The sequence below is a fragment of the Culex pipiens genome, chromosome 1, assembly GCF_016801865.2.
Source record: "Culex pipiens pallens isolate TS chromosome 1, TS_CPP_V2, whole genome shotgun sequence".
Lineage (NCBI taxonomy): Eukaryota > Metazoa > Arthropoda > Insecta > Diptera > Culicidae > Culex > Culex pipiens.
The window spans coordinates 42,926,982-42,949,339 of record NC_068937.1 but is presented as its reverse complement, the minus strand read 5'-3'; the positions used below and the strand labels follow the sequence as shown (position 1 = coordinate 42,949,339).

The 22,358-nt window shown below is 41.7% G+C and overlaps 1 protein-coding gene across 9 annotated transcripts in view; it reads left to right on the top strand.

Annotated features, from left to right (window-relative positions):
- Nucleotides 1–22,358, top strand: part of LOC120415177 (uncharacterized protein DDB_G0271670) — a 38,388-nt gene that overhangs the window by 13,834 nt on the left and 2,196 nt on the right. For 4 of the 9 annotated variants that reach the window (XM_039576737.2, XM_039576973.2, XM_039576669.2 and 1 more), the window contains exons 2-7: nucleotides 3,063–3,315; nucleotides 18,422–18,526; nucleotides 19,332–19,526; nucleotides 20,909–21,126; nucleotides 21,182–21,251; nucleotides 21,680–21,844. In XM_039576737.2, the coding sequence (XP_039432671.1) occupies nucleotides 3,175–3,315; nucleotides 18,422–18,526; nucleotides 19,332–19,526; nucleotides 20,909–21,126; nucleotides 21,182–21,251; nucleotides 21,680–21,844 (894 nt within the window). In that variant the 5' untranslated portion in view covers nucleotides 3,063–3,174. Of the gene's footprint in view, nucleotides 1–3,062; nucleotides 3,316–18,421; nucleotides 18,527–19,331; nucleotides 20,769–20,908; nucleotides 21,127–21,181; nucleotides 21,252–21,679; nucleotides 21,845–22,358 lie in introns of those variants that run through there. The other 5 variants (XM_039577050.2, XM_039577189.2, XM_039576894.2 and 2 more) reach the window with 3 other exon arrangements.

Below are 22,358 nucleotides of genomic sequence, written 5' to 3'. Positions count from 1 at the left end.
ATGTCTATGTGTATGTGTGTGTGTGTATGTGTGGGTATGTGTGTGTGTATGTGTGTGTGTATGTGACCAATAATGTCACGCAGTTTTCTCAGCACTGGCTGAACCGATTTTGACCAAACCGGTCGCATTCGACTTGGTTTAGGGTCCCATACGGTGCTATTGAATTGTTTGATGTTTCGATAAGTAGTTCAAAAGTTATGTATAAAAATGTATTTTCGCATATTTTTAGAAGTTGAATAAATGGCAGTAAACTGAACCAAACATCATCATGCTATACGTAGTTAGTTAGGTAATTGAAGGACTTTTCCAACAAGTCCAAAACATTGAAGATCTGGCAACCCTGTCTTGAGTTATAACCACTTAAGTGATATTTATGTACTTTTTTGTAGCCGGATCTCACTTAAATGTATGTAAACAATGATCCATCATCCTACCCGTCGTTGGTTAGGTTATCAAAAGACCTTTCCAACGAGTCTAAATCATTGAAGATCTGGCAACCCTGTCTCGAGTTCTGACCACTTAAGTGATATTTATGTACTTTTTTGTAGCCGGATCTCACTTAAATGTATGTAAACAATGTCCGGATCCATCATCCGACCCATCGTTGATTAGGTAATTGAAAGACCTTTCCAACGAGTCCAAAACATTGAACATCTGGCAACCCTGTCTCGAGTTATAACCACTTAATTGATATTTATGTACTTTTTTGTAGCCGGATCTCACTTAAATGTATGTAAACAATGTCCGGATCCATCATCCGACCCGTCGTTGGTTAGGTTATCAAAAGACCTTTCCAACGAGTCTAAAACATTGAAGATCTGGCAACCCTGTCTTGAGTTATAACCACTTAAGTGATATTTATGTACTTTTTTGTAGCCGGATCTCACTTAAATGTATGTAAACAATGTCCGGATCCATCATCCGACCCATCGTTGATTAGGTAATTGAAAGACCTTTCCAAAGAGTCTAAATCATTGAAGATCTGGCAACCCTGTCTCGAGTTATAACCACTTAATTGATATTTATGTACTTTTTTGTAGCCGGATCTCACTTAAATGTATGTAAACAATGTCCGGATCCATCATCAGACCCATCGTTGGTTAGGTTATCGAAAGATCTTTCCAAAAAGTCTAAATCATTGAAGATCTGGCAACCCTGTCTCAAGATATGACCACTTATGATGCAACTTATGAGTCCTTGAGTGATATGTGTGTTTTTTTGTATTCCGGAACTTAACAAAATTAGACGAAATTTGTGTCCAAACCTATCATAACACAAATCACCCATTATTGGAAAAGAGTGAGGAAGGCACCAACCACATAGGTGGATTAAGTTAGTTTTTTCGTGTACGTATACGCAATACATGCGCACGTAAATAACTGTATAGGTTTTATTTTGGCAAAAAATAAGCCTTTGTCTTGCCAAATGATTAAATGGAAATGGTTTGCAAAAATGGCCATGATAAATAATAGATTTTGGAGGTAATCAGTACAATTTGAGAGCTAATTTCTCACAATTGGCGGCTCAAATTCAGCTGCGGTTGAAATTTTATTGACAAATATTGAGTAGATAGAGCCAAAAAATCAACTCGCTTCATAAAAAATCATTATTTTGTAATCATAGTTTTTAATGATTAAAAATATTTAATTGCAACAAAATTTTGAAAAAAAATCAAACTATTTTTAAACATCTATAGCAATATTGATTAAATCAAAAATTCAGCATAAATGAGTGTTTTCGTCAAATCTAAATCAAATTTCTCAGTTCTCTATTTTTTCAACCAAGATGGCGGACAATCACATTCAATCAAAACACGCGTTTAGAGGGTTTAGCGCCATATTTATACACTGCTAATTGGCCGCGTTTCAAGCTTTTTCAGGAGCCTGTGGTTTTAAGTAAACATTTCGCATGCCTAATTGCACTTGACAGCTAAAACACCACATTGCCATTGGGTTTTCAAGACTCTCTTAAAACTTTCATAAACCCTTATTGAAAGCCAGTCGGCTTTTATTGTCATAAGGTTTTATGTCCGAGGCCTAAAACCCTGTAAGAACTTATTAATTTTCTCTTGCTTATTGGTTGCGGTGATTGCCCAAATAAAACTATTAAGCAATCAAGATGCTATCATAAAACCTTGATAAAACTAGGTATTGTTAAGTTGGTTTATTGGTTGGTGGTTCCGAATTTCATGAGCGTTTGTTCACGATTTTGGGAACTGATTTTTCTCCGTGCCTACTTACTTTTTCTGCCATTCCTAAATGAACAAACGCAATTTTTAAATAAAAGATCAAAATTTTCAGCCAAAAAAAAATAAATAAAAAAAAGCCATTGTATCGAAAAATAATACTTTTGTTTCAGACATTTTTTTTGATTACATTCAACAAAAAAAAAATGTTGATTCAAGCCTCGTACAGGCTGATTCTACAAAACATTTTTTGCGTGCACGTGTTTTAAACTACTCTTACTCTTAAGAAGTTTGCACGCACACAGAGACTTAGATTACCTACTTCATCTTCTTTCTGCCGAGTCATTCATCTCTGCAAGCTGAGTAATCCAATTAGCACTCTCTCGCTTCTGCCGAATGCCACGCCATTTGCCATCAATTACATCACCACCAACACCACCGTGCGTCGTGTTCGTCGTCTTCGCCGAATGTAAACAAAACAACGCGATCGCGATGACCTTGACGCAGAAAGTGTGATCAAAATCAGACCCCACTAATCATTGTCCGTCTCTTTCTCTCTCACACTCGCTTCTTCGTCACCTTCGTCGCTCAATTCCGCGAATCCAACCATGGAGAAAGGCCAAATAAAGTCGTCGTCGTCGCTTGACCAAATGGCCCTCAAAGTTCAACGAAAAGGAAAAAAACGAGTTATTACACACTGAATTCCACCACCACCAGCACGAGCACGATTTGTGACGTGGGTTACGTAACGTGACCCAAGAGGCGGTCATCATCTTCTTCCACCACAACCCGCTGGGAAAACCGAAACTGTGTCACCAGATTTGACTCAAATTTGGGCCGTTTTTTGACCTTTTCTCTTTTTCTTTTTTTTTCGCAGATTTTGTTAGCTTCTTATTTATAGCACCACCACCCCCTCTGCCCTGTCCTGTCCGCCCTGTAACTTAACTTAACTTAAGTAGTAGTAGTCAACAACAACAACAACAAAAGTCATGAAGAACCTGCTGCTAGTGACGGCCGTGATATGCAGTGCCCTGGTGGCAGTGCGGGCCAACCCCGTGCCGGAAGCGCGACCAGACCCGGAACCAAAGACCGACATCGAGCTGATGAAGATTCCCCTGGAGGGAGATAAGGTGAGTTTGGACGAGTGTTGGGAGAAAGATTTCAAATTGACACACCTAACTGATTCGGAGCGTTTGGTACGGTATGTCCACGCATCCTTCCTCCCCTTGTTGGTCCTGGGAACTGTGATCCGTTCACAGAATCTTTTTTCGGACTTCCTGGGCTTGTTTGCGATTAAATTAGATAAGATTATATTTAAATTTTCTACGAACTTTTCAACTCAGATCTTTTAGTTTCATTGCTCTGCATTATGAGCATCAATTGGGTTTTATCGCTAATCTGGGCAAATTCTAACGCAGTCATAATTCTCCTGTTGGAAATGAGCTGTAAAAAGCATCCAAACCGCTTCTAATTACTACCTACAACTACCGGCTGTTTGTCCGTCTCTCAACTCTAACTTTTATTCCCACAATTGTTTGGAGCGACCGATCGAGCAGAGCACGTGGCAAACCTTTACCTTTAGACCAGATTCGCCACAGTCTCGCCGATGAGAGCTACTTAAGGTGAACATACGACTGGCTGTTGGTCAAGGGTAAACATTCGCCGCACCGCTAAGGTCGAAGAACTATATGTACTGGTACACGCATGATCGCAAGGCCCTGGAGGTCGCGATGATTGATGACTTGCCCCCCCGGCTTCTTCATCATGAGGATGGGAAGCATTTGTTTGATCGGCCATCGGTAGTAATGGAAGTTGGGGGCAATTAGAAAATTGGTTTCCTAAAAACGATGAGTTAAGGTTGAGCACAGACATTGGTCACGACGGGAAAGAACTGTGAGCGTGAAGGTGAATTCAAATCGCAAAATAACATGTTTTGACCATATTTGGCCAACTTTCAAGTCGATCTCAAGTGAATCAGTTTTCAAAGCAACAAAACGACCAATTTTGCTACTGGACTATCAAAATAAGTTAATTTGAATTCATGTTGCGTCTTTGCTAAAAATGGTCTTCAGCTGATTGCCAAAATGTGATTCTAGTTGTTTTGAACTGAATAACGACAAATTATAGAGTTTGGTCACTTTTGTATAAACATACCATCTAAGTCAAAACCAGTATTGTGTGAACCCAAGTTGGACCCAACGATCGGGGCGTGATTGATAAAAAATCAAGTACATTTTAAATCCCAATAGGGTTCAAATTTGAAAACAAGATCCAACAGAAATCAATTCTAAAAATATATATAAAGTTAAAAAACGCAGCAATTAAACTGGGAAATTCGTTGAATGCATGATGAATTGAGTTAAAACCATTTTTATTTTGAATTTAAGCATAAAATTTTAATTAGTTTAGTGTTTTGGGCTTTTTAGAATGAAATTTTCAGAGAATCTAATTACGAACTGATAGAATATTCGTTGCATCAACATTTTGAATTAGGACGCTATTTACGTAATAAAAAATCTAATTTTGCTGTTGTTTTTGACTCTCAATGCAATGGGTGATCAAAAACAAATGGAAAATTTCAGAAAATCCGAGGTGACACCCGTTGGCTCGATTCCTTACGCAATATCAAGCATCTGTGTCAATTTTGAGCTAAATTGGTTAAGGTTTAGGAGTCGAGCCAGGGGATGTCCCTAAAATCAATTTATTGTGTTGTTAAACTAGTACACAGTAACAATAAATAGAAATTGGATTTCCTAAAAATTGAGCAGTTTTTGAGGTTTGGTGTTTTCGGAAAAAGTTGTAATAATTGAAAGTTCAAACATTTGACTTTATTTAAAATTAGGGTGGTTCACCATCAGGACATTTCAGAAAATCTAACCAATCGGTGATATTTTAGCATTTTTTTATTATGAAAGTTGTTAGGCATGCCAATTTAAGCAACTTTGTCAAAGACACCCAAAATTTACCTTGCGACCTACGCCTTCTACGACTTATTTTATCAAAAGCATCAGAGCGACCACTCTGAAATCAATTTTTGATGAAATCAATGCTAAGTTTAGCTTTATCCTCTGTAATTACTCTTAGCTCTATGAAAAATTTAATTACAAAAGCCGACTCGGTCCTAACTAGGTCGCACTACCGAAAAGGGTTTAATAAAAATAATTTTAAGAAAAAAAAGGTTTACCAATTTATTTATTTTAATACAGCCTTTCCAAAGAGAAAAATGTTGCATTCTGAATCCATCCTCAGAATTTAGCCTCAGTTTCTAACTTTTGATTTTTAGTCATATTTTGAGTATCTTTGTGAGATAAATATGGGCCATTCCAGGTCAACTGGGTACACTTTTGGACTCGAACTTTACCGATTTGGACCAAACTTGGAGGGAACGTTCATCTTCTATAGTTAACCGAAAACCCAACTTCTTTTCTTTTAATCATAACTTTGAAACTATTTGAGCAAAAGATTTTCTACAGGCTGCATTGAATAGAAAATTGCCCAAGGAATTCGATAAAAATATAATTTTAACCCTTAAATGCCCCCTTATATAATATTTTAATGTTTTTATTATGAAAATCTTGTTTTGACAAATTCCTTACATTTTTGTTTTTTTTATTTTATCACTATCGTCTTCCCCAGACAATTTTAAATAATAATCACTGTAGACCTCAAACTAAAATGAACTATTGGCAAAATACAGTGATTTTACTGAAAAAAGTTTGATTTTTCGGAGCACTCTGTCCTATGAATTCAAATTCGAAATAAGTTTCTCACATATAAAAACCGAACTATGCTGGATGCATCCCTTTTTGTTGAAAGGTACACCATGGGCTTCCAAGTGCTGCGCAAAATCAAACTTTTTTCGGTAAAATCGCTGTATCTCACCAATAGTTCGTTTTAGTTTGAGGTTTACATTGATTACACTACTCGACAAAACAAAACTTGTGTCAACGGATTCACGATATCTCATCCGTTCCTGAGAGAAAAGGCATCCCCGAATCCGATGCAATCGACAGAATTTGATTTTATGTCCACGCGGACTGACGAAAAGTTGGTACATTTTTTAACATAAAAAATCGAACAATTTAAAAAAAACCATGCGTCTCCTCCCAATTATATGAGCCATCTACAAGAATATGGAAGCGCCTGGTGCATAGCCATTTCCTTTAAGCACAACGGAAACAACCAATACAAATGTATAAAAAAAGTTGTCAAGTTCTCGGGGGGTCCACAGCTAGCATTTTTTGTACGATTATAAAAAATAAATATTAAAAGTTTAAAATTAATTTATTTAAAAAAATATTTTTTGATTTATTTGTTTACTAAAATTTTATGTATCTCAAAGGTCTATGGGTACTTCGGGATGTCCATGGTCATCCAAGGACTGCCTGGAGTTAAGATCTACGAGTCTACCGCCGTAACAAGCAAGAGGTCGTCGGATTTTGACCCCGAATCATGTGCGTATAGCATCAGTGCATATGGTAGACTACTATATGAATGTGTTGGGATGTTCATGGTCATCCAAGGACTCCCTGGAGTTAAGATCTACGAGTCTACCGCCGTAACAAGCAAGAGGTCGTCGGATTTTGACCCCGGATCATATGCGTATAGCATCAGTGCATATGGTAAACTACTATATGAATGTGTTGGGATGTTCATGGTCACCCAAGGACTCCCTGGAGTTAAGATCTACGAGTCTACCGCCGTAACAAGGAAGAGGTCGTCGGATTTTGACCCCGAATCTTGTGTGTATAGCATCAGTGCATATGGTAGACTACTGTATGAATGTGTTGGGATGTTCATGGTCATCCAAGGACTCCCTGGAGTGAAGATCTACGAGTCTACCGCCGTAACAAGCAAGAGGTCGTCGGATTTTGACCCCGAATCATGTGCGTATAGCATCAGTGCATATGGTAGACTACTATATGAATGTGTTGGGATGTTCATGGTCATCCAAGGACTCCCTGGAGTTAAGATCTACGAGTCTACCGCCGTAACAAGCAAGAGGTCGTCGGATTTTGACCCCAGATCATGTGCGTATAGCATCAGTGGATATGGTAGACTACTATATGAATGTAATGGGATGTCCATGGTCATCCGAGGACTCCCTGGAGTTAAGATCTACGAGTCTACCGCCGTAACAAGCAAGAGGTCGTCGGATTTTGACCCCGAATCTTGTGTGTTTAGCATCAGTGCATATGGTAGACTACTGTATGAATGTGTTGGGATGTCCATGGTCATCCAAGGACTCCCTGGAGTTAAGATCTACGAGTCTACCGCCGTAACAAGCAAGAGGTCGTCGGATTTTGACCCCGGATCATGTGCGTATAGCATCAGTGCATATGGTAGACTACTATATGAATGTGTTGGAATGTCCATGGTCACCCAAGGACTGCCAGGAGTTAAGATCTACGAGACTACCGCCGTAACAAGCAAGAGGTCGTCGGATTTTGACCCCGGATCATGTGCGTATAGCATCAGTGCATATGGTAGACTACTATATGAATGTGTTGGGATGTTCATGGTCATCCAAGGACTCCCTGGAGTTAAGATCTACGAGTCTACCGCCGTAACAAGCAAGAGGTCGTCGGATTTTGACCCCAGATCATGTGCGTATAGCATCAGTGGATATGGTAGACTAATATATAAATGTAATGGGATGTCCATGGTCATCCAAGGACTCCCTGGAGTTAAGATCTACGAGTCTACCGCCGTAACAAGCAAGAGGTCGTCGGATTTTGACCCCGGATCATGTGCGTATAGCATCAGTGCATATGGTAGACTACTATATGAATGTGTTGGGATGTTCATGGTCACCCAAGGACTCCCTGGAGTTAAGATCTACGAGTCTACCGCCGTAACAAGCAAGAGGTCGTCGGATTTTGACCCCGGATCATGTGCGTAAAGCATCAGTGCATATGGTAGACTACTATATTAATGTGTTGGGATGTTCATGGTCATCCAAGGACTCCCTGGAGTTAAGATCTACGAGTCTACCGCCGTAACAAGCAAGAGGTCGTCGGATTTTGACCCCAGATCATGTGCGTATAGCATCAGTGGATATGGTAGACTACTATATGAATGTGTTGGGATGTTCATGGTCATCCGAGGACTCCCTGGAGTTAAGATCTACGAGTCTACCGCCGTAACAAGCAAGAGGTCGTCGGATTTTGACCCCGAATCTTGTGTGTATAGCATCAGTGCATATGGTAGACTACTGTATGAATGTGTTGGGATGTTCATGGTCATCCAAGGACTCCCTGGAGTGAAGATCTACGAGTCTACCGCCGTAACAAGCAAGAGGTCGTCGGATTTTGACCCCGGATCATGTGCGTATATCATCAGTGGATATGGTAGACTACTGTATGAATGTGTTGGGATGTTCATGGTCATCCAAGGACTCCCTGGAGTTAAGATCTACGAGTCTACCGCCGTAACAAGCAAGAGGTCGTCGGATTTTGACCCCGAATCATGTGCGTATAGCATCAGTGCATATGGTAGACTACTATATGAATGTGTTGGGATGTTCATGGTCATCCAAGGACTCCCTGGAGTTAAGATCTACGAGTCTACCGCCGTAACAAGCAAGAGGTCGTCGGATTTTGACCCCAGATCATGTGCGTATAGCATCAGTGGATATGGTAGACTAATATATAAATGTAATGGGATGTCCATGGTCATCCAAGGACTCCCTGGAGTTAAGATCTACGAGTCTACCGCCGTAACAAGCAAGAGGTCGTCGGATTTTGACCCCGGATCATGTGCGTATAGCATCAGTGCATATGGTAGACTACTATATGAATGTGTTGGAATGTCCATGGTCACCCAAGGAGTCCCTGGAGTTAAGATCTACGAGTCTACCGCCGTAACAAGCAAGAGGTCGTCGGATTTTGACCCCAGATCATGTGCGTATAGCATCAGTGGATATGGTAGACTACTATATGAATGTAATGGGATGTCCATGGTCATCCGAGGACTCCCTGGAGTTAAGATCTACGAGTCTACCGCCGTAACAAGCAAGAGGTCGTCGGATTTTGACCCCGGATCATGTGCGTATAGCATCAGTGCATATGGTAGACTACTATATGAATGTGTTGGGATGTTCATGGTCACCCAAGGACTCCCTGGAGTTAAGATCTACGAGTCTACCGCCGTAACAAGCAAGAGGTCGTCGGATTTTGACCCCGGATCATGTGCGTATAGCATCAGTGCATATGGTAGACTACTATATGAATGTGTTGGAATGTCCATGGTCACCCAAGGAGTCCCTGGAGTTAAGATCTACGAGTCTACCGCCGTAACAAGCAAGAGGTCGTCGGATTTTGACCCCAGATCATGTGCGTATAGCATCAGTGGATATGGTAGACTACTATATGAATGTGTTGGGATGTTCATGGTCATCCAAGGACTCCCTGGAGTTAAGATCTACGAGTCTACCGCCGTAACAAGCAAGAGGTCGTCGGATTTTGACCCCAGATCATGTGCGTATAGCATCAGTGGATATGGTAGACTAATATATAAATGTAATGGGATGTCCATGGTCATCCGAGGACTCCCTGGAGTTAAGATCTACGAGTCTACCGCCGTAACAAGCAAGAGGTCGTCGGATTTTGACCCCGAATCATGTGCGTATAGCATTAGTGCATATGGTAGACTACTGTATGAATGTGTTGGGATGTCCATGGTCATCCAAGGACTCCCTGGAGTTAAGATCTACGAGTCTACCGCCGTAACAAGCAAGAGGTCGTCGGATTTTGACCCCGGATCATGTGCGTAAAGCATCAGTGCATATGGTAGACTACTATATGAATGTGTTGGGATGTTCATGGTCATTCCAACACATTCATATAGTAGTCTACCATATGCACTGATGCTATACGCACATGATCCGGGGTCAAAATCCGACGACCTCTTGCTTGTTACGGCGGTAGACTCGTAGATCTTAACTCCAGGGAGTCCTTGGATGACCATGAACATCCCAACACATTCATACAGTAGTCTACCATATGCACTGATGCTATACACACAAGATTCGGGGTCAAAATCCGACGACCTCTTGCTTGTTACGGCGGTAGACTCGTAGATATTAACTCCAGGGAGTCCTTGGATGATCATGAACATCCCAACACATTCATATAGTAGTCTACCATATGCACTGATGCTATACGCACATGATCCGGGGTCAAAATCCGACGACCTCTTGCTTGTTACGGCGGTAGACTCGTAGATCTTAACTCCAGGGAGTCCTCGGATGACCATGGACATCCCATTACATTCATATAGTAGTCTACCATATCCACTGATGCTATACGCACATGATCTGGGGTCAAAATCCGACGACCTCTTGCTTGTTACGGCGGTAGACTCGTAGATCTTAACTCCAGGGACTCCTTGGGTGACCATGGACATTCCAACACATTCATATAGTAGTCTACCATATGCACTGATGCTATACGCACATGATCCGGGGTCAAAATCCGACGACCTCTTGCTTGTTACGGCGGTAGACTCGTAGATCTTAACTCCAGGGAGTCCTTGGATGACCATGAACATCCCAACACATTCATATAGTAGTCTACCATATGCACTGATGCTATACGCACATGATCCGGGGTCAAAATCCGACGACCTCTTGCTTGTTACGGCGGTAGACTCGTAGATCTTAACTCCAGGGAGTCCTTGGGTGACCATGAACATCCCAACACATTCATATAGTAGTCTACCATATGCACTGATGCTATACGCACATGATCCGGGGTCAAAATCCGACGACCTCTTGCTTGTTACGGCGGTAGACTCGTAGATATTAACTCCAGGGAGTCCTTGGATGATCATGAACATCCCAACACATTCATATAGTAGTCTACCATATCCACTGATGATATACGCACATGATCCGGGGTCAAAATCCGACGACCTCTTGCTTGTTACGGCGGTAGACTCGTAGATCTTCACTCCAGGGAGTCCTTGGATGACCATGAACATCCCAACACATTCATACAGTAGTCTACCATATGCACTGATGCTATACACACAAGATTCGGGGTCAAAATCCGACGACCTCTTCCTTGTTACGGCGGTAGACTCGTAGATCTTAACTCCAGGGAGTCCTTGGGTGACCATGAACATCCCAACACATTCATATAGTAGTCTACCATATGCACTGATGCTATACGCACATGATCCGGGGTCAAAATCCGACGACCTCTTGCTTGTTACGGCGGTAGACTCGTAGATCTTAACTCCAGGGATGACCATGGACATCCCATTACATTTATATATTAGTCTACCATATCCACTGATGCTATACGCACATGATCTGGGGTCAAAATCCGACGACCTCTTGCTTGTTACGGCGGTAGACTCGTAGATATTAACTCCAGGGAGTCCTTGGATGATCATGAACATCCCAACACATTCATATAGTAGTCTACCATATGCACTGATGCTATACGCTATATGCTATACGTTAAAAATAATAATAAGGGATATTTAAGGGTTCAAATGTTGTTCTATCGAATTCCTTGGACAATTTTCTATAAACTGCAATCTGTAGAAAGTCTTTGCTCAAATAGTTATGATTAAAAGAAAAAAAGTTTTTTTTAGAAAATCGTCAAAAAAGGCGGTGCCAAAAATAGAGGGATGATCCAATCAGCACCAAACTTGAGATTTCTGTTAACTATCGATAGATGAACGTTCCCTCCAAGTTTGGTCCCAATCGGAGAAGGTCGAGTCCTAAAGTACACTCATTTGGCCCAGTTGGCCCACCCATAGAACACAAAATTAGATAAAAAAAAATCAATATTTTGACACTCAAGTGGATTGGAAACTAAAGCCCTATGTAAATTTTTATGTGCAACGATAAAAAAACACCATTAAAAACCATTTCGGATCACATTTTTTTCATTCTAATGCAAAAAAAAAAATAACTAGACAATTTTTTTTGATGGATCAGCTATGGTCTCCTTGGAACGAGCTGTCAAGTAAGATCTTTTCTATCAAGAAGGGCCGTGAAATCATTTTTTTTAAATTTAATTAAAAAATCAATTTTAAATCCTTTGTGGTCGTTCAAAGGGTCAATGTACTGAGAAATATAAGCTATAACGTTGTGAACAATAATATCACAAATTTAATTTTAATTATAGGACCCAATTGTAAGGGCAGATTCAGATTTAGTTTTGTAAAGGAATCTTCCGATCATTTAAAAAGACATTGTCAGAGATATTCAAATGCTCTATGACTTGAATAAGTCTCGCATATTTCGAAACAAATCAATAACTTAAAAAAATATGGTCTCGCAGAATTTTTCAGCAATTTGATGCTTATCTAAGGATATTTCAAATATTTTTTGTCACACGTCGCCTTTTGACATTCCGAGAAAACCGTTTGATTTTGAATAAACAAAAACTAGAGGCCGCAGTGTAAACAATAACAAACAAGATTTGTTTAGTTGACTATTTTGCACATTGACCAGAAGTTTGGTTATATAAATAAAAATGTTTACGGTAGTCGGGCATGTGCGTGTGTTAAACGCGTACTGACCTAAAATCCCTTTGGCCAGTTATCACACCTACATCAATGTCCAGGGTGTGCCAAGATAGCACAACAAGATTGAAACTTCTTTCAAACGAAGAGTGACAACAATGCACGGATCTTTTTTCCGGTTTTTATTGATTTTTTTCAGGATTGAAATCGCATTTTGGGGAGCTGTTAAGGATGAAAGGTGAGGCATTAAGAGCTGCACAAAATGGCGTTCTTGACTCAATTTGGTCCGAAATGCACGTGTGACAAGATAGCACCATAATGACGATATGCAATTAAAGTAATTATTCTACTTAGGGAATTCATTTTTATTATGATGATGAATTTTTGTCCAATCCAACGTAAATCAGTTTTAAGAGTTTATTTCCAGCACATAACAAAAACAAGATTTTTGTTGCCATTATCTTGTTTTTGGTTTGCGCTGGAAATAAATTTTCAAAAAGCAATCTACCGCCGTGAAAAATCCCTCCAAGTCCGGTCAAAAATATTTTTTCGCAAGCAAACAACACAATCTTCATAATTGTGCAACGTCTGCGCAAAAAAAAGTGCATTCCTGCACGCATCCACAGTTCAAAACACGCGACAAATCAACTTTATTGGCCGCCGCCGCCGCCGGTTTTTAAATATGGCCGTTGCCAATGACTCTTGTCAAAGCCAGCAAGCGACGTCAGCCGAACCGGCTAAGCGCCAAATTTGCGTGTTATCGCACGCTGAACTTCCTGGACAGTGCGGCTAGTTAGGGTTGGCGTTCCCGCCATAGCCGCGTCAATCTATTAAGTGCCCATTGTGTTCGGACGACTCAACGACCGGCACTGTAATTTCGATGAGGAGTCTGTTGAGTCGAATGTTGTAATAAAGTTTGGATACAGTGAAAAAAAAATGTTTTTTTTTTTAATTTTTCATGACATATTTTTTAATAATTTTAATTTTTGTCATCATCATTTGAACAATTTCTGCATAAATTTGCGTTTTTGGTAAATTTTTGTGTAAAAAGAAGTTATTTTTAAGTGTCTGGATACTTTTCAGTGTAGATAACAAGGAACTGCGTTTGTTGACGACTGCATGCCACCCTTTGGTCGGACGTCAACAGCCGCATTGCTGCATGCGCTTCTCCAAGTAGGCTTCGACTAGCTGGAATTAAACTACCTGGCGTAGTACAATCAATTGCACGAACTGAACAGCGCGCGTGCTTGCGTTCTCGCGCAAAGACTCGTTTCGGCGATGATTGATAACAAAGACGCGCCGAAGTCGATGTAAACAAATTGCTCGGCTCGGTGAACAAAGGAATTATGGTTGGAAATTTTTGTAAGGCATAGAAAATCACGAGCTTAGAATGAATCACTTTTTCAGAAGATCAGCTGATGAAACTGTGTTGAAGTGCTTTTATTAAAGAAATTTTGCTCAATTTTTCATCGTAATCTTTAGCGATTCCCTAAAAGATGAGATTGCTGTCACTTGAGCCAAAAGGATGGACTTTTGTTTACAATCATGGATTCGCCAGATTGAAATATTACTACGGATTTATAAAAATCTCAGAGACTCTCAATATTGCAAATGTAAATATTTCAAAAGGGCGTAGCTCTAAATTGTGACATTTTGAAGCAAATCTGTAAATGGTTCATATTCTGCAAAAAAAAATCACTCCGAACTACTTTGTCGAATTCGTCTAATTTGGGGTCGCTGGTCTCTGCGGAAACCTTCGGATTATCTGAGTTTAGGATAATTGAGTACGGACTGTGTTTACAGTTTGTTTATTTTATCGGATTATCAGAAGTTCGATTATTCCAAGGTTTCTTAAGCACTTCGTATAATCAAAACATGGCCATTTCATGTTTTTAAAATTTTTGTTTTTTCAACTCATTTGCGTCTACGACCCCATTTAAATCAAATTTGAGTTGTTTATTGCATGTTAAAAAAAAAACAAATATTTATTCTCAATATTTCATCATTGCCATTTGGGCAGCTCTTGAAAAAGGCTTCCTAGGACCAGTGAAGAAAATATAATTCAACCCAAAAATGACAATTTTTTCGTCACAGTGTCCTGATGCAAAGAACTCGAGCTCGAGTCACAGCCCTGCGAAATATGTTTGCTGACATATCGGGCGTTCAGTCAAACAAAACCAGTTATAAGTCGCTTGACAAAAAACTTTTGCTAGAAAGAGATAGCAAATCTGATGCAAACGAACTGTGTAAACATACTTTGAATGTGTTGGTAAATTTCTGACTAGAAAGCCTTATTTAAAATTTTCAAATCACTTTTAAAAAAAATCGTGATTCGTTCAGTTATTGGAAGTGATTTTTGCCAAGGACATAAGATAATTGGTAGATAATCAGAGTCTAAACTGCATTAATAAATCGATGATTTGAGTCTTTGATCTATAATTAGGTATGCTTTCAATTTAATTTAAAAATTATAATAAGGCGTCATGCCTAACAAGCAAACTCACTGGTCATCGACCAGTGATCTATAATGTTTCCATCCTCAACTCTCACAAAACGTCTGGTAATTGCATTTTCACGCCAGTTTTGAGCAACCAATCACAAGGCCTTGAGGGCGTCAACGTCTTCGGCCAATAAAGTTTACCAGTTTTCAAGAGCACTTCCTGCTTCGGATCTCCGACTCGAAAAATCTGCCTCTTGAGAACAAAGGCCAGCTACCCAAAAGGTTACCGACCATGGGGCACTTTCAAAAACCTTGGCGAGCTCTAGCTGGGAGTTGGACTTTGGCGTTGGGTTGTGTCGACGACTCCTCGCCGATATCGGCGTTGCAGTTTTGCTCCGAAAAAGTTGACAAACTACTTTTGATCTTGGGTTTCGCGAACAGCATTGGCTGCATCGGCTTGGGTTGCACTAGTAGAACTTGCTCGGTTCTGTGCTGAAAGGTAATGTTGATCTGGTTTTAGCACTGCAAATATTTGAGAAATAGTTTTAGCAAAATTTATGATACTTTTTTTTGATACTTATACATATAAATTATTAAAAATTGCCTCAAACATGCTAGAATTCAATAAATTAAAAAAAATCTTAAAAGCTCTTGCCTAGAATCTGTGACAAGAAGTTTTTCTAGTATTTTTTTCACAGACACCCAAGTTTAATTGATGTATGGTTGGTTAACTTGACCGGAATATCAGGTGTGTTCAATGTGAAAACCCCGGACCAGTTCACGCCAGTAGACAAGTTACATTTAAAGAGTTTGTTCAAGTTTGCTGGAAACGACTAGGTTTGACATGATTGAGCAGTTGGGAAATTTAGCATATTGCAATGTTGCAAAACCTGTTGGGTATATTCAGTTTCAATTCGAAATAAATTTCATAGTTTTATTTTAAGTTGAGGTTTGATAAACAACTAAAAAAAATTAAGGTTGAAAAGTTAAAACAATTAAATTGGATCTGTCTTGTTTATACATCAAAAAATCACTCAAAATCACCTCATAAACGAACGCCATCATTCAATTTCAAAATTTAAATCAGTTCACAGATCATTATCTCGCAATCGCGTTTGCAATGTCGGCGCCAAAATTGTTCACGCCCAATTGAAGCCCAAGCCGAAATAATTCAAAATAATTGAGAAATAATTCCATGCCGATAAAGAAACAAGAAAAACGCTCAAAATTGGCCACATTTCGGCTCCTTTCTTTACATTTGCTTCGCAAACGTTAATTACGCAAATTACAACTTTTTAATTAAGAATTTGTTTTGTTTTTTTTAAGAGATTGGTTCAATGGCAAATAGGGTAAAATGAGAATTATTGAACTGTATTTTTATAATTTTGAATTATTTATCCTTAAATAAAATAAACTGGCAGCACTGCCAATTTAAAATCGCCAAGTTGACAACACTAACTCAATCTTAAAGTCGATGACATTTGGATCCATGGCTTTCTAACTAAGGTACTCGCGTTTGGGTGTGAAGTAGTGCGGTTGTCAAAAACGTTATCTCTGACTCTGTCAACTCCGATGGAAGCTGACTTTGTTTATGTTTTGGTTTTCCTGGCACGGTCTATTGTTCGTTTTTTTTTGTTTTGGTTTTCGTGACATGGAGTGGTAAACTCACACCTATGCAAACCAAGATCGCGAGTACCTATGATATACAGCCTTGATTTGGATCAACTTTGGATCCAATTCAAGCCACCTAAAAACCCGTCAAGTGTTGCCAGCACTTGGCAACTCAAAACCAATAACCACACAACAACTGTCAAACTGCCCCTGCACCGCTCGGGTTTGTTTTCACTTTCGTGGTCAGCCACCGAAAAAAAAGACCGGTTTTCTACAATTATGAAATGTTGCGGCAGCGAAAGAGAGACAGTCTGCCTGCGCGCTTTTTCTTTTGGAGGTTACTAGACTATGGGAATCTCCCATCTGGCAAAGCCAGTGACCAACCAAAAAAATGCCCCTCGGGCAGTGGGTCCATTATGTCAGCAACGGTCAGCCGATTATCGAATCGAAAACGGGCTTTCCCTCGGCCTTTTGGTCCAGTTTTTCGGGGGAACTTGACCTGGAATTGGGGAAAATTGTGTCATGAGGTTAAAACTGGCAGCAGCGATTTCTGCTACTTGCTGTCAAACGCAGGGTTGGACTTGTTTACAAAAATAGTGTTTGTTTTGTTCAGCCCTGCGTTTGACAACTACTTCACGCTGCTCCTTTTTTGTTTACCTTCAAAATAATAAGATTTCTAGCAAAACAAAATAATTGAGCCAGTATCGAAGTGTAAACAAAGAGTCTATCCTGCTCGTTCATGCCGTTAACATCAACTGACGTGATCAGGATAGATTCTGTGTTTACACTTTGAAAAGGCCCGTTTACATTGCTTTGCTTGCAGAAAACAAACATTTTTAAGTAAGATTGAAAAGTTTACTAAATTGCTTAAATCAAGACTCTTAATGGTAAATTTCAAACAAAAAAGATGTAGCTTTCAAATTCAGAGTTGGAATTGTTTACAAAAATAACATAATATTGACAGATCTCACTTGATTTTTGTGTGTAAACAATTAGCTGTTACACGCAGAAATCACATAATTTTGACAGATCTTACTTGAAAAGTGAGATCTGTCAAAATTATGTTTCTTTTTGTATTAACAATTTCAACCCTGAATTGACAGCTACATCTTCCTTGTGTACCCTTACCGTCAACAAATTAGATTTAACAAGTGACAACAAGGCCATCAATACCAAAGGTTAGAAACACAAGGAAGAACCCTCTGTCAAACGCAGGGCTGCGCACAGCGTTCATTGTTGCCAGCTTGAAGTAGATTAACTTCAGCAAATACCCTCAAGAAGGACACTCGACCAATTCCCCAACCGTCCTTCGCAAAGGCTCAAGATCTACGCACAGAGCGGTGACGCAAACAATTGGAAGCACCCCATTTGTTATGTCAACAGCTCAACCAAGAGAGTCGATCAAGGTGCAAACGCTTGAAATTTGAGTCCGTGAAGTTTGTTTTCCCATAAATCAAGCGTGATGAATTGGATCCATCTGCCCCGAAGGCAGTTCGGGTGAATGGATCACTTGAAAGTTTTTTTGTTGTTGATTTTTTGAAGCGGAAGATCTCTCGAGGCAAATATGACACAATTTGTCGTACGTCACGTGACATTGCGCAAAGGTTTGCGACAATTGCTCTTTTATTGCGCGAGGTTAAAGTGCCACTTTAGCGTTATTAACCTTAACTCATGTTCTTTTTTGTTTTGGGTTTTTTTTTCAGGAACTGGACGTCATCACGCTGGTCGACTCCGGTGACCAGAAAATCAACGAGCGAAACAAGCGGACAATCGGTATTCTGCGGGAGCTGTTCCCAACCATCTCGCAGGTAGGTTCCGGGCTAAAACCCATCCGGATTACCGTCTTGAACTGTGTTGATTTTGCAACTGTTTCATGATTTCGTTTTTTGACCTTTGAGTGCTCATTCTGCCATCGCCGGGACATTTCCTACCCCTCACTCTCATTCGATGTTCTCGTCTCATTGAGATCTTAACTTGCGGGGTCGTCCATCGTCGAGTCCTCCATTCGTTGGTTGGCATCCAGATTGGCACCACTGCATCGATTTGACAGTTGGCGCAGCGTTGCCAACATGGCGGCGGAACGCTTTCAAGGAAGTTGTTTGGGAAGTCCACCCAATCAATCAACTGTTGTCGTCGCAGACGACGAAGAAGATGGAAGTGTTCCCAACTGTCAGCGCGTTGATCCGTGGTCATTGATTCGAGTCGCTGTACTCCCAAATGAAACAAATAAACAAAAAAAGATCAACCGCAAAAGCTGGTCGCGGCGGACCGGTTAGAGGACGAATGATTAAAAGTTAGCCTCGAAGGACGACGGCTCCGCCGAGGAGAGAATGGAAACAACTTTCATTTCTGCGGGCCGAACGCGGTCGAGTTTCTGCCCCACGCTGCGCGCTTCCTCATCACGCTCACGCTAGTCACCCACAGATGTCGCCCCGCTCACCCTGTTGTGTCAACTCTCACCCACCACCCTCTCACATGACTTACTCATCACGAACTAATCAAAGTGCATCTGTCGAGCCGCTGTCGGCTTCCTTAAAACTTTCATTTTTGAGAATTTTTGTAAATATGAGCTTTCTTTCTTGGTTCCACACCCGTATTTTCCCGCTCCAATAGATTCTGGATCAGAAAATCCAGATGATCACCTCCTATTTGTTCCGCACGATTGGGCCGATCCTGCTGCGCAGCGGTCTGGGTGGAGGCGCTGGCGGGGACAACGCCGGCAGCCGCGGATCCACCGACGACGATTTCGATGATGATTTTGACGATGATGATGACGACAAGAACATCTCCAGCGACAATGGACGCAAAGTGAGCATCTCGTTGCCCACGTTCCCCCCGAGCACCGACGACGCGGACAGCGATGCCGACGACGACAAGGCGACTGGCAGCACTGCCGCAAGCGCGACCTCGGACGAGAACGAAATCCGGAAACGGAGCGCGGCGCTGCGCAGTGCCACCACCGACTCGACGGCCGAGCCATCGCTGTCCACGTTGAGTCCCACGACGACCGAACCGGTTGCACCTAGCACCACTGTCGGCGGTAGCAGCGCTGAACAAGCGGCACCTACAACCACCAGAACTAACGCACAAGAAAGCACCGAGACCAACTTGGTATGAGGCTTGGCCGAAGGCACTAACGGTCCCCAGTAGCGTTGAAACCAGTAACCAAAACCACCAGTATCAAGAGAAATCGGGAAGCCCTTTTAGAGAAGACTGTCTGGCGTAGGACGCCAAACAACAGTAGTTCAGAAAACCTTCAACGCCATCGTAGTGTACAACACCAGTGTAGTAGCCGAGCAAATACACCGCACATCAACGATTCGAACATGATTTGTTAATTCCGTATATACAAAAGTAGCGCTCTCTTCCGCACTATGCTGCGCCATCTGGCTCCCTCTAGCTGTCGCTCATCCGCTCATTGGCGCCTCACCCTGTGTCTCTCATAACCAACCAACAACCCATCTGTAGCTTAACCCTTGTAATCCGTCGAACCTAACGTGACCGTTGCAGTCATTAGAACCGTAGAATCTAACCGCCCATTGCTTTCATCTCTCACCATTCTCCATGCTCGCTAGCGCTCCATCTGGTGGCCACTAGCGAAACCACCACCACCTTTCACTCTCTCCGTCCGATACCGTACGTTCAAGATGACGCTGTATGGAATCGTTCGCCCTCTCTCTGTCTGTCTGTCTGACTGTCTCTCTCTCAGTACTTCTCTCTCATCTCTTACTTCTCTCAGAACGCAGTCGCGAGTTGTCTGCGCGATTCTTCCGTGTGTTTGTGTGATCGCTCTCTCTCGCTCTCTCCCTACTTCTCTCTGTGTTTCTGACGGATCTTCTGTGGAGCAAACCCTAACCCATACGTTTCCACCTCTCCTAAATGTTGTAATTTTCTCATTCTATTCAGTACTATTGGATAAAACCCGAACCAAACAATCGTAGCATGATACAAAAATCAAAATTATATGCATTCTAAATTTCATCTGATGCCCATTTCATCTCTTCCATCGCTGCCAAAAACCCAAAACCAAACTCTGAACCTTCCCAAAAACAAACCAAAACAAACCGTGTCATCCCACGCAAAACACCTCGTTGCACACATTTACTGTGTCTCTGTGTGTGTGCGTGTTCCCCACTCTGTCTCTGTCTGTGTGTGTGTCATCGCTGCGCACCGCCTACCACGCCTACTAGATCACCACCAACGAGAACCTGAACACGCTGGAATCGCTGGATCTGGCCGGGCTGAGCGACGCGATGAACGCGATCCGGGTGGCCCGTGCCACCGACCAGGACACCAAATCCGTGGGCGACGCGGACGACCAGAACGGCGCCGAATCGTCGGCCAAGAGCTCTGCCCTGGACGAGCTGACGCTGGACTCCGAGGGCAACGACGAGGACCGCAACAAGAGGTTAGTGGCGGCGCCATCTTGGATTTCGTCTAACGCTAAAACGCTCTCTTTTTAGGTTCCTTTCCTTTGGTGGGTCCTCGGGCGGAGCCGGCGGTTCCGGAAACTTCCTTTTTGACATCATTCGTGTAAGTATGAGGCCGACCCGCTTCCCCAATTCCATGAATCCTCCGGGTAGTTAGTAATCTCCCTCGCCCCTGAACGTTCTCGAACGCAGCAAATGACACTATGACACTTGTTTCTCTCTTGTTCTTTTCTCTTTCTCCTTCTTATTTCCCGTGTTTACTGCACCCCCACAACAACAACAACAACACTAAACACACTTGAACTGCCCACACACACCCGTGCACTACTGTCAAACCGCGCGACAACTAACCTAACCTCTCCACGCCCCACCCCCAAAAACAATTCTCAAGCGTCAAATTTTCATATCTTTCAATACTTGAAACGTCAACGTCACGACCGCACGCACGAAAAAAACGATCAAAAACACGCTAAAACGAAACAAAACAAAACAATCAAACATTTCGCGCGGCGCGTCGTAAACAACGATCAGCAAACAGCCGATCGGGCCGCCCGTGCCGCTGGAACCGTGTACCGGGTTGTGGCCGGCACCGAGTCACTAGACAACACCAAGAACAGCAACAACAACGATAAAGACGACGGACGTCGACTTTCCACCACCTCTAGCTCTTCCTCTACTAGCTCTAGCCATTCTGCGGTAATTTTGCGTTTTTTTGTTTTCGTTTTTCTGTTTACCACTTTTCTGTTCTCATCCCGCGTTTCGGTTCAAAACAAACATAATTTCTTGAGTTTGACATTTGCTTACACGTTTGATGCGGTACGCGCCATGTTACACTTTGTTTGCAGCGGTACACGCAACCGTTAGCTGTCACTTTGACAGTAGTAGTCGTGATTTTTTTTATCATTTTGATAGCTAAATGTTTGTTTTGAACTGCCCTACCCTTTCCGGTTTATCATCTCTCATGTAACTACATCTCTAACCCTACCTCTATATCTTTCTCACTCACTCAAACGTCACTTGTTACACTTTTCACCTCACTCTTCTAACCGCATCTATCTGTCCTGTTCTCATCACTCACGTTTCCATTACGGCAATCTGGTTGAAAAGTGCTTGATAATGCTCTCCGTCTCACGCCCTCTAGTTTTGCATGCCCCACCAATACCACCACAAGTATTCACGCTCAACTCGTTCACTAAAGCCCACTTAGCAA